Source organism: Amblyomma mixtum, chromosome 9 (genome assembly GCF_055824585.1).
Source record: "Amblyomma mixtum isolate Tamu chromosome 9, ASM5582458v1, whole genome shotgun sequence".
NCBI classification, from domain to species: Eukaryota; Metazoa; Arthropoda; class Arachnida; order Ixodida; family Ixodidae; genus Amblyomma; species Amblyomma mixtum.
Window position 1 is genome coordinate 82,214,979 of NC_143020.1, and position 13,276 is coordinate 82,228,254.

Below are 13,276 nucleotides of genomic sequence, written 5' to 3' on the forward strand. Positions count from 1 at the left end.
AGGGAGCCGTGTTCACCATCTGGGACTGCTGCTGTAATTGGTCAGAAAGTAAACACGCAGGGCTCCAGAGATCTGGCCTATTGATTAGCTTAGTCTGAGACCCACACTGATCGAAACTGAACCAGGCACTAGGCGCCAGAAAAAATATTTTGTTTGGTGCTCGCTGAGCCAAACATACCCTTGGGCACGGGAGCCGAGTCGACAAACGGATTAGCTCAGCGAGAAGCGTCTATTTTCTTTTGCAACTATCCCAATCTTGTAATAAATAATTTATGCGGAAGGATCAATAACTCCTAATGCTATGTAATTACTATATTTTTTTACCATTGTCATTCAGAGACGGCGACACGAAGGCGCAAACAAAAAAAGGATTCCGTAAAACTAAAAAATAGCTGTTCATCCTGGACGGCTCCCCAGCATAAAAGAACAATGCCAGCTAGTGGTGACGCTGCCGCATACATTCGCTAGACTCCGAGACTATGATTACCCTCGCTTATCGGTCGCACTCTAGGATCACTGGGGATTTTCCACAATACGCGCCTAAAAAAATCGTGAACAGTCCCGAACGAGGTAGATACCGACACACGTGAGTACAATTTTTATAGAATTCTTTCCTTCTGTACAACAATCCCAAGACAAACAGAAGAGAGCACAATTGCAACTAACGCATTTTATGGGAATGGAAAAAAGTTCAGCACTATTTTCCCGTCCTGCTCTACTGAAAAGGGATACAACCTGCGGTAACTGTCATTGAAGGCGAGAAAAAAAAAGGAACTATAATTTGTACAAAGAAATACCACGATGAAGTCAACTTGACCAATATAGAATTTAGAGGCAGAACGAAGGAGAATGCACTATAATTTGCGATCACAATACTTTTTTGCATCTTTACTGGTTAAACTCATGGCTATTCATACCTCTCTTGTGTAAAACAATGAAGCAGAATGGACTATAGTTTGCGATCACAATCCTTTTTTGCATCGTTAATGTTTAAGCTCATGGCTATTCATACCTCTCTTTCGTAAAACCATGGAACGCCGTCTAACTCATTACCCAGTAATACCAGAAGACGAAAATCCAGCGTTGCCATTCTTCTTAAACTGTACCGTGGGTGCTAATGGTTTAGAAGAGCATTTCTTGGCCCGGCATACGATGCATTGTTGCGCTTCAATCGTCTTTCAAGATAAACGCCACCTCTGCACGCACCAATCATTTGAGTGTTCGCCGCTCCTCTTTGTATTTGACACTTCGAGAGCGTGCCCACAGCGGTAGCTACCATTACTAATCTCGTTCTTTCTGAAGATTCATGATGTATTGTCCTATTAATAATATATTTTTTGTGACAACTATGTTTTCTTGGTACACATTCTATATTTACGTTGTTTGATGCGTGTGACTTAGAATGTGGGTGTATAGACAGCGCAAATAAATATATTTAGGTTTATGCTTTCTCCCCGCCTCCTGAACTGATTATGTCAGCTGGAGTCCTGATTAAACAACGTAACGCTGAACGCCCGTCCAGGCATTATATAACATAGGGGCGGGGGCAACTCATTCTGAGCAACAACACATCAAAGAAAATAAACTGAATCAACAATGCCTAGAGAGCAAAAAAATGCAGTAAGATGGTTGCGACATTCAGCCACACCACCCCAATGAATAGACAAACATGAGAGCTTGATGGACGGTCTCGTTTCGTCCGCGTTGAGAACAAATATCCTCTTAATGAAGCCAAGGAACTTAAATCCTTACATTCGTGAATCATTAGGCTACACTACGCCCCATACAATTGGTGCAAATTGGCTCAAGGACGCCGAATTATGTCCGGCGGATATTTCGTTATTTTTTTTCCTTCCAGCAGTCGCTTCAATAATTCGGTAGTAGCGTCTGACGCAAATGTAAATGAGTAGTTTAGTTCTATCACGCTTCTGTGCAACCCGTCGCATGATGGATAAAAAAAAAGCGTGTAACGCACACAGAGGCGAAAACTTCAAAGAAGACCGAAAAAAAAACTGTCCAGATGGTGATGGAATTCTTTTACTAAAGATCTACTTACTGGTTGGCATGGCACTTTGGGGCTTTCTGCAATCCTGAACAAATACCTTCTCGTAACTCGAAACTAATGACGAAAGTTCTATGCCTAGGTGAAGGCATGTTTCAGAAAAATGGCAAAAATTCTCATGGAATCTGTTAATTTGCGCCGAACCCAGTCATTCTCTTCATCGGATTTTGAATCCACCAAATGCGCAAATATGGTTTGAAAATTCTTGAGGGATGGTGACTAAGTTCCAAAACTTATCTTAATGCATTCAACACCCGCTTTTGCTCCTACAAAACTTAAGGCCCCTAGTCAGAAAGTATCGAAAACATCGTGAGTGAAACGGGTGCCTTCCTGCTTCTGATTGTTTTCAATAGACCGCAGTGAAGGTTTATTTTCTCTCAGTTTCTCTCAGGTTTATTTTACTGACGGAGGACTGTTGACGCCACAATACCCAAAATAGGTCGTGTTGTTATGAAAACAAGAGTTGAATATTCATTTAATTGATCAACTTGCGAGTTTGTGATCACCAGGGAACTCCGCAGTGATGATGGGGGCTCTTGTAAAAGGGCTCTACATGATGTAGACAGTATTAAGGGCATAGAAACCTAATTTCACCTAATCTAGAGCACTTTTTTGAAGTTTAAGCGTACGTTAACATAGTATTACCCCGCACAAGCACAGCCTTCGAGTCAGCGTTAGGGAAGGAAATCACCCAACAGTCGCCAAAGAAGGCAAATCTTGAAAAGGCAGTACTGATGAGAACAATTCACCGTCAAAGGGGAACAGAGGTTAATTTGGCTTGGTGATGGGAGGGTTGGATTCACCCTATCGGCAATCCTGCACGCGGTGAAACTATCTAAGCATTCAGCCACTAATGATGCCCCAAAACGCTGAGCATTTGGTTCCATAAATCAGCCTGGGATTGAATCAACTGCGCTACTGTGAGAATGCAACTGCTGCTGAGGCCCGGAGATAACCGGATATCAGGAATACCTAATGGCCATTTGAGTGCAACTATTTTGTCTCACTCGCCAGATTATCCCTGTAAGCACTGCAGTGACGCAAGGTTTTTTTACCTGCCGTCGTATAGTCACTGCTTAAAAGTAGTCACCAACAAATAGTTCCTTTGCATGGTGGTCTACTTATTGGTTTTCCACGATTAATTATTCCGGGACCAAAAGTTGCTTCACTAGCGAACCAGGCTCGAAGGATGTCGGTTTATCTCGTCGCTATCTTAAAAAACGCTTTCACAGAGACGATCTAATTAAAAATGTCGCCAAATCTTAAACGGCCATTGTAATATTTATATTGGAATTTGTTGCAGGCCTTTGTCAGGTAGTATGGCTGCAAAATACGGCCTTTAAAGGCACAAAAACGATAAACATAGGCGCATAACTAAGCACAAAATAACCCGCTTAGAGTCGTAATATATCGCAACATCTGAACAGAGCCATCCGAGGAACAAGGCGATAGGAAAGGAAGTCTTTGCAAGTAGTCATTTTGAAAGGCAATGTTCTGGCTCATTCGTGCTTCGTTCATGAATTTTAGGAGCACGTTCAGGTGTCACGGCACATTCTTCTGGAGCGCTCTGCAGCGTCAAGCAAATTCCATATCATCAAAGCGCAATTCAAAGAGGCCGTAGTAGTTCCAGCAAATTGGCTTTTGCCCTCTGCGATCGAAGCCTCGACTGTGTGCCTCGTATAAAGAGTGCTTCAAAAGAGCAGGTTCGCGAGGATGAGGCTCCTTTCAGTGTCTACTCGCATTACGGTGCATGTTATTAGGCACACGCGCCCTCTAACCTGCGTTGACACCCTGTCTTATCAGTAAAAAAATGATCTAATTGGCCCCCCTGCCGACCTGAGTGCTTTTTCTCGTTCCAGATTCGGGCTCATGATATGTCAGTATACATTGGACTACTTAAGTACATTAGTATATGACTACCTCAGCATCAAAAGGAACCCGCCGTAATGTAAAATGGAGTGCTCTTTGACAGCAGGTAGCGTTCACGCCACAAGCAAATTACATTAGCCCCGGTTGAACAATGGAATTAGAGGTGCCCCTACAAGCGAATTCTTAGTATGAGGACGGCTAGTCCCTAATACCTACTCTGTCAAGCGAGAGTGCCTTCCTATGTCCTCATAATCACATGCGCACTCGAATGCAGTGCTTGCGGTATCAAAGATATATTAATATTTCGCTGAGAGATATTCATGCCTCCCTATATTTTTAACGGTTTAGAAGAATAAATCATGACCGCCTTTCAGATTTTATTGACAAGTATAACCTTCTACCTCCAGGCCAATTTGAGTTAAGTGTAGACAGATATAAAGAACTAGCTTTACTGGAACAAAAAGTGTTCGTTTTATCTCAGTTTGCATGTAACGTGCATTCATTTGGCCTGCATGTAGACTTCAGGAAAGCATTTGACTGTGTCGATCATGTCATTTTTGTTAAGAAATTTGAAATGTACGGAGTATAGGACCATAGCATGAACCTCATAAAATATTACCTCGAACATCACCCGCAATATGTCCGAATAGGCGATCACAGTTCCGACCCAAAACCGATTCCAAAAGGTGTACTTCAAGGCAGCATTCTCGGACCTTTCCTTTTTAGTATCTATATAAATGATCTTGTAAATACGGCCACTCAAGCCAAGTATAATTTATACGATGATCTATCCAGCATATATTTTCCGGCCCTGCTGAGCAGAAAGACGCGGGTTCGATCCCGTCCTCGGCTGTCGAGTTTCGATGGAGGCGGAATTCTAGAGGCCCGTGTACTTTGCGATGCCAGTGCACATTAAAGAACCCCAGGTGGCAGAAATTTCCGGAGCTCTTCACTACGGTGTTTCTCATAGCCTGAGTCATTTTGGGACGTTAAGCACCATAAAACCAAACTAAACCATATTTTCGGGTCCACTGTGAGCACACCGGCATCACAGCTAACTTCTGTCTAGAAAAACTTAAAGAATGGTCTGCATGAAACCAGTTCGGAGTAAACACCAATAAATCTAAGGCAGTACGGTTTAGTCCGAAATCAAAACATCTGAATTCCAGCGTGCATCTTATGTATGGCAGCTCAATAGTAGTAAGAAGTATCAAAATTATTGGAGTTACTTTTTTGCAAAATATGCTTTGAAATATTCTTATCAATATGGTTTGCCCTAAACTGTCAAGTGTTGTTGTGGCTCTATCGCGATGAAGAACGATACTACCATTTACCGTAAAAAAAGTTGGCTAGAATACTCTTGTTTATTCTCATCTCTGTTATTGCTCTTTAGTATGAAGCTCTACAGCAGCAACAAAGTTGGGAATGTGTTCATGCTGCAGTAAAAGACAGTTAGGCTTCTTTTTGATGTTCATTATCGCTCTCATACTCACAATCTCTTCCTTCAAGAAGCATAATACCTGCATGAAAATTATATAATTATAGACTAAATGTCGCATTTAAGCCTGAATTAGAAGGAAACCGCCACATTTTTTCGCAACCTTCCTCAGCTGGAACCAAACGCTACATCCCATACTAAACGCCACGCTGTATTCTGGAAGGCGGTCACTCCTCTTGCCAATCATTGCATGGAAGCATCGTCTTACACTTTACATACCCTTCTTGATAAGTTAAATACATCTGGAATTCATTTATGTAGCACTACGGCTCGTAAACTACGGCATTTTGTATTGCATGAATGTAAATAATGTTGATTTTTTTCTTCCTTGCAGTCTTTTATTGCTTAGAGAGAAAAAGTAGTTTTTTCGTTTTCTATTTCTAAACATGTCTTAATGCTCATGTCTTGTATTTCCTTGTAGAGGGGACCGCGGGCTCGGGTCAAGCTGTCTTGCAGCTTTTACACACGACCTCCTCCATCGTTTGTGATTGAAAAATAGATTAATATTAATATTAATTGATGATTTCTTCGAGGGACACATAATCTCAAGAATGAAAGAATAGGGAGTAGTTGGCGCTTGTTTACAGTACGTGGCCATGCTTCTTGAGGGCAGAATAAAACTATTTCAAGAATAAAGTTTGAAGAACTAAAAATTACGTTTTGTCTCTGCCGACAGAAACAAGGGGCCTGTGTCGTTGGCCCCAGATTGCGTGCTCTTAGTCTACTTGTCTCTTCAAGAAGCAGGATTCTCCTCTAAAATACACTCACTAGTGCACACATCCGAGGAACGTTCAAAAAGAATGCTATTTTTTGCATTTTCATCGATTATCTGAACCAGGGGCCCAAATAGGTAGTGAAATAAAAGGAAGGTTAATCACCGTGTGCCTGGTTGCGTAGACTCCAGGGAGGCGAAAGGAAGTGAAAAAAAAATAACACAAAGGAAAGGAGTGGGAAGAGTGGAACGTGAGGCTAGAGCATGCAGACCAACGCGAAGATCCAAAGACATTGTTTTTATTGGTTACGTTTATTTTTCCAGACGCTGTACCTTGGTTCCCAAGAAAAATTAAGGACCTGGACATTTTTGCAAACCACATCCTCAGCTACGGATCTGAACTGGACGCTGACCATCCGGTAGGTGTCGCAGTGTGCAGTGTGTGGCAAATTTGTAGTAACAATTTAACATTTTATAACAGAATATGACAGTATCCATTCGATGTCGATGCCTACGACATCAGGTTTCCTCAGGCCCTAGAGTTTAGAGATGCTGATGGTAAATCGAAAGAATCAGATGCATGAGGTCACAAAACGTTTTTGGAAACTTGCCGGTTCCAAAGCAGGGCGCCAACGTAAGGTTACAAGTTAAGAATTAAAAACTGTACAACAACAAAAATGACACAATCAAAGATAATACCATACGTTAACCGGACTGCTTGAACAAATATAAGCAAAATAAGGTAAGCGTGGGGGCAACTGCCAACACCCCGTTTGAAAGGCTACGCTTCTCATATCCATACATTCATCTATCGCTTGTATATCGAGGCCGTATACACCATTGTCAGGTTATTTTTTACTCTGGACTCGAAGGTCCACTCTCCTCTTTCGAGTCAATTGAGTTCAGCGCATTCTTTACGACTTTCACCTTGCCACATCAATTGCAAGACTACAGCTTTTATTATTTTCCTGGTGTAATGTTATTTAACATTCGTTCGTGTAATTCGTTAGTTGCGAAAGCACTCTTTTAACAGTGAGTGCAGGTCTGCGTTTCTGATATACCTTAATCTGCCCATTTTGCAGAAACCACTGTCAAAACTCACAGTGATACATCCCCATAGAGGGGAGACAACACGGAACCGAGTAGAGAAAACCGTAGGCTTAGGTCTATTACCCGCCGAAGTGTGTTTAGAATATTGTTTGATGAAAACAGGCGCGTAAAGAAGAAAAGAATAATGAAGAAAAGAATGAAGAAGTAGAAACCGAGGTGGTTGGTCATTAGCGGCGAGTATTTAAAGAGACAGAAGGTAAAGCTGACTCAGGGAAGAGCTTCCATTACTGCGTGCAGCTTAGCTTGTCAGCGGCTTCAATGCAGCGACTTGTAACTGGAGTAACCTTAGGCTTCTCAGCTTCCAAGCACAAAGTAGTCATTAGTCTTTCATGCATGGGCCGCGCGGGGATTATGCGAACAGTCCCTGAAGAAAATTCTGCTTCAGTAAACAAGAGCTAGCTTCATTTAAGCCTTTATATACTTACAGGCTGAAAATGTTATAGCGGGTTGTTATACTTTTGTTTCTGCTCTGAGTAACATGATCTTCAAATGTTTTTCAAGGAAATCTTATCTTTTATGGTACAGTAGGGTACCCTTGAACACAGCCAACGCTTTTCTTGAGCGCGCTTCAAATTCTCATCACTTCTTATTTCAGGCTGTAGGGAGTTTTAATCTGACTCCCGGAAACTTCGCAAGGTCGGAAATTAACATTAGCTCGAGTTACACCAGGAAACTTTTCAAAATAATTCCACCATAGCCAGCAAGAATCAAAGTATAACTCTTAATTTATTCTTGTCTCCCTCCGCTGCCCCTTCATTTTCCAAGCTCTTTCACCAGCTCTTTTTTCCATCCCTATGAGAAAATAACACAGTTCAACGGTGTCATAAATTAAGCGTCACGCCATGGATTCAAGAGAGCTATAATAATAATAGGCCATTCCAATGGTGCCTACACATTTTGAACGTATTTTTTCAAAGCGACAGCATGTGGTGGCTCTATGCGGGTGCAAACATCTAGAAAAATACTTTCACCATTAAGAACCTCCAAATTGCCTCAGAGCCTTCTAGTTCTTTTTTTAACGTTCATGACCTCTTTCCTACATCTCATTCCTATACTTACAACTTTCTGCATTCTGGCTTTCTCCTCCAAAGGGATTCACCGATGAAAAATACCGCCAGCGACGAAAATACTTCGCGGACATCGCCTACGCCTACAAGCAGTAAGTTTTTTTTTTTTTCGCTTCTGCCAAAACGCAGCAAAAGACATGTGATCAATTAAATCCTAATTCTTTTTATAATGTGCTGGTAATGCTTTTTGTTCAAAATTTCTTCCAGAAACGCGCAATATTTTTGCACTAAAATGCACTTCTAAATGTTGCGTTAGACTTTACAGCTAAAAAGAAAAGAGCGCATTGCTGGTGACGTGAAGTAAATGAGAAAAACACGCAAGCTTGTAAAGGCCGAGTTCTTCATAGCAGACAGCTCAAAGTAAAATTTCCAGCCGTGCATTGGTTTGGTTCTCAGCAATTTATGCATAGAATAAAAATAATGAATATTTCAGTTTCAGGGAGAATAAAGAACATATTCTTCCTTCGGCAGGAAAACATGAACTTCCTCTTGAAACAAATACTTGTCTCAAAATATCAGCGATTCTGGACAAAAGAATTTTTGAACAAGACAGAATTTATGAACGCATTTTTTTAAATATATTTTAAGACTTCATTATAACAATCGGCATATCCGCAGATCTTTAAAGTGGCAACTGGCTTGCATTTTTTTTTTGCCTTTAACGTTTTTGCGATCGTCAAAAGCGTTCTCTATCAGTTTTCAATGGCAGCCTTAACTGCTTTATTTGGGCAATGAAAAACTTTGAAAGAGAGGTTTTTCTACACATTGGAAGAACTGATCATTACCTTCAATATTTTCATAAGAGTAACTCCCAATTTTCTAATATTACAATTTCTCGTCTAATAATGTTGGTCATGCCAGCGTCCGAAATCCTCACGGCAAACTTACGAAACAGGAAAATTCCCCGAATGTTAGTACGAGAAGAAAGGCGGTTTGAATGAATTTGACAAACTTATGTGAGCAATAAAAAAAAAAACAATTTGGCATAGCTGAAAGGTATCCGAGCACTTGCTTTATACAAAAAAAAAAGAAAAAAGTGTACATAAGTCAAGCAAGTCTACTCAAAGACGAGTTTGGGCTGTCAGCTTTGGCCCTTCCACTTCTGCGAAACTTTTATTCGGAAGGTTTCCTATTGTTCTCAGCCGTACCAAATTTTTGTGAAACACGCATGTATAAAATGTTGCTAGTCACCTTCTGATCGTTCTTTACTGCTCACTAGTGCATTCTTGTGTGCTTTTCTTGCAGTGGGCAACCAATTCCCAGGGTCGAATACACTGAAGAAGAGACGAAAACATGGTATGTATTTCTACACAGCAGACTTCAGCAGACCAGAAAGTTTGCCTTATCAAAAAATAAATGGTTTGATACCCATAGCGAAAATAAATACGTTAGGAATATAGGGCTGAATATTTACATGGTATTTTAAAACATATTTTTTATTGTTGAATGCAGTAAAAATATTCTCAGAATAGGTTCCTCAAATGTGATGCTACATACTTGAAATATATATTTTTAATTTGCCAAAAATGCTTTGCCTAAAGCTTGCTTGAAGGACGTCTCGAATGAGTGAAAAATATATGTGCGGTTTTAGCATCCTGCCAATGTAGTAAAAATGTACGTTCGTAAATATAAAATATAAAATTTTCTTTAGTGCTAACAAAGGGGCAGCTCTCGTAAACATATTTTCAGCACACTTCTAACTGCCGCAGAACAATTTAGTACTCGAAATAGCATTCGCGGAATCGCATTTGCATGCTACCAATGTATTAAAATTGCACGTTTGTAAATATGAAATTAATTCGGTCAAAATATAATTTGTTAACAAATGGGCAGTCCTGGTAAACTTATTTGAAGCGCAATTCAAGCTGCTGTAGAATAATCGGACGCTCGATATCGCGTTTCATGGAATCACATTTGCATAACATGAACTGCTGGGCACGTTGGTCAGGCATGATTTGGATTGAAGAAGTGCAAAGGCACGAGGCCGACGGAAATCTTATTTCATGTTGGAAATGTATTAAGAGTTTACTTTGGTAAATACGAAGTAAATTCGTCCCAAGTCTATTTTAATTCTAACAAACGACCAGCCGTCGTAAACATATTTGCACCGCACCTTCAAGCTGCCGTGGAAAAATCTTGAAGTCACGTTTCGGGGAACAGTCAAAGTCTTCTTTTTCCGCCCTTTCGTTTTTCTCAACTTCTAATAGGAAGACAATCACCGCTTAATTACGTTACGTGTAGAGAACGTGATAGCATTCGACCGGCAAGTGCGTCATGGGCACCTCAAGGCGCGAAAATGCCTGCGAAAACGATCCCGTCTCGAATGGCCGACCGGCTCCCACAGATGTCCAGGTATTTGTTTGTTGACAGTTCGGCTCCTGACCGGTGCCTGAGGCAAGTTACGTCTAGCTATTCGGTTGTACATCCCCCCAGATTCGAACGCGACCAGATGCGCTCTTGTGCGACGGTTGTGGGGTCACAGTGTTTGTTCCAGTAACGCCTGACCGGGCAAGATAATGTGTCGTCTCCCGGGGGTATATACGAGGCAAGCCAAATATTCCACTTGCATAAACACTTCCACCTTGCTGACGTCACTTTGTGCCCTCATTTCTGGCGTGGCGACATCTTTCCCGTTTAAGTAGCGTCACCTCACCTTGCAACGTCTTCGAACTCTTCTTGATTGACGTCAAAGCCGCGTTTTCGCAAGAATGGGGCTTCTTCTGCTTATCGCATTATTCGGGTCATTGCGGTGTCGGTGGGTAAATGATTAGTCCTGCAGTTAACTTCGATCAGTCTCATCCAGGAAAGCCGACTAGAAGGACTTTCTTAAGCCGGACTGAATATATTTTTAGTGTAATGTGTTTAATTCATATTAGCGCATTATTTTACACTAAGGTAATGTATTCACATCATATTTTCACAGTATCTATAATGTAAAATAAATATACTCAGCGAGCAAAATTTGTATTTCTGACATATTTGTAAGAATGTTCAAAATATTAAAATATAAGTAAAATATTTACTTATAGAGACCAAAAATGCAAAATTAGTACAAAATTAACACGATATGTTTGAAATGCATTTTAGCACAGCCTTTTTTCGCTAAGAAATATATCCAGGCAATGGAATGCTGTAACTTGTTAATAGCAACAGAATATTTTTCTCGTGCGCCTATGTACATTTAACTGCGCCCGAGCTATAATCCCCCTCCAGAGCACTGGATCCACTTGTCTTCAATTTGACAGACTGAATTCATCATTCAATCGTCACATTACAAGTCAAGGCGGCATTTTTATCCCGGTAGCTGAAACACTAGAAGAAAAGTATTTTTTCATGTTTTTTTCAGCTCAGTTTAGATGTTGCAAGGAGTACTGTTTGCGCCGAATAAGTAGAAAGTTTCGTTTATGAAATCGTACATTCTCTACGCACCATGCACCATTTTAAATTGTTTATAAGTAATATTATCCTTCTCAAAGCAGAATTTTTCACATAATTAATGAACTTACTCTAGGAGCAAAGAAGGAACTTGAGACAGGCATGAACAGTAAACAAAGAATGATAATAATCAGGGGTTATCCCCTGCATTGACTACCCAAGCAAAGGAAAGCATAGAGGAGCACTTCATTAGCGCTCTGCTTTTGATATGCTCATAAATTATCCTCCGCTGTGCTCGGAGCTCTTTGATCAGTATGCATAGAAGCAAAATAAGTGTCTCTGCAGTTAAAGTGCAGCACCAATTAAACCGTTCTTCAGACAGGCGTTGCTAATGAAAGGAAGTACGAGCATACGAGAAACATAAAAACCTATCGTCTTAGCTTTTCCATGGTCTGCTAGCCTCTCATAAGACGCCAGAATTGTCATTTTACTCTCTATTTATTTCTAGGCACGTGCACAGCTGTTGAAAGTCTTTGTCCTTGACCGGTGCGGTAGCGGGTATGCTTACCTCCAAATTAAATTAGTTCAAAGACATGTACTTGCACATAATTCTAGCAATATGTTCAATTCACAAGCCTTCCTCGGAGAAGGAGCCTTCTGTGGGCATGGCACAGAAGCTGCGGTAATGTTTGCGTATTGGCATTTGATAAAATAATGCCGGAAAAAGTATCTCAGCCTCTTGTTTTTTCAACTTTTTCATTATGGCTCACAATACTATCGCCTGCTGTTAAAATGAACCCACATCCACAATCGCAAACAGAAGTTTAGAAGTCTACGAATAAGAGAAATGTTAGCCAAATGGTTGCTTCCTTGTGGAGTAGGGTTCGTGTTGGTGACACAATCCGCAGAAAAAAAAGCGCTCGCTAAGAACATCAGAGAAAAATAAGAACAAACGTAGTAATGTGTCAGCGCCACTGCGGGCTCCGCATTTTTATTTAGACCAAAAATTGATGGAATTTGTTCCCATGAAGAAAATATATAGCGCACTTAGCGTATATATGTCCCAGGCACATTACCACGTGACTCATGTTTCAGCTGTATTGTTGTGAGCATACAAAGAGACTTGATCATCAGACAACTTGTAAAAACTTTTTATTAGAAATTATACGAGCGCAAGTCGGTCAGTAGGCCTTTTTTTATTTGGTCTTTAAAAGAAAACAACAGGTCTTCTAACGTACCACAACAGCGTTAGAAAATAATAGGCCATAACATTTATTAAGATTCGTCGTTATTGTTGTTGAAGAGGAACTCTGTCTACACTTTTCCAGCCCACTGACTCCCAAATGGCAACCAAAACTATAAATTAGGCGTGCAGTAATCCTTTTCAAAGAAAGGCAATCGAATTAGTACCTTATTGCGGACAAAGCATCTGTTGCTGCTCTGAGGCACAAATATATTTCCCGTAATTTAATTTTTCCCCCTACTTTTTATCTTATATTTTCTTGGTGAGCTAGTGCTTTTTTCCCAAATGCTGGAGTTTGCTTCCACAAGAGGTCTTTCCTTCGAACTCTCAATTGTGTTCC

The 13,276-nt window shown here is 40.7% G+C and overlaps 1 protein-coding gene across 1 annotated transcript in view; it reads left to right on the plus strand.

Moving 5' to 3' along the window:
- Positions 1-13,276, plus strand: part of Hn (phenylalanine hydroxylase) — an 85,060-nt gene that overhangs the window by 38,840 nt on the left and 32,944 nt on the right. The window contains exons 4-6 of the mRNA XM_089560616.1: positions 6,466-6,560; positions 8,343-8,410; positions 9,564-9,614. Coding sequence (XP_089416742.1) covers positions 6,466-6,560; positions 8,343-8,410; positions 9,564-9,614 — 214 coding nt within the window. The remainder of the gene's footprint in view (positions 1-6,465; positions 6,561-8,342; positions 8,411-9,563; positions 9,615-13,276) is intronic.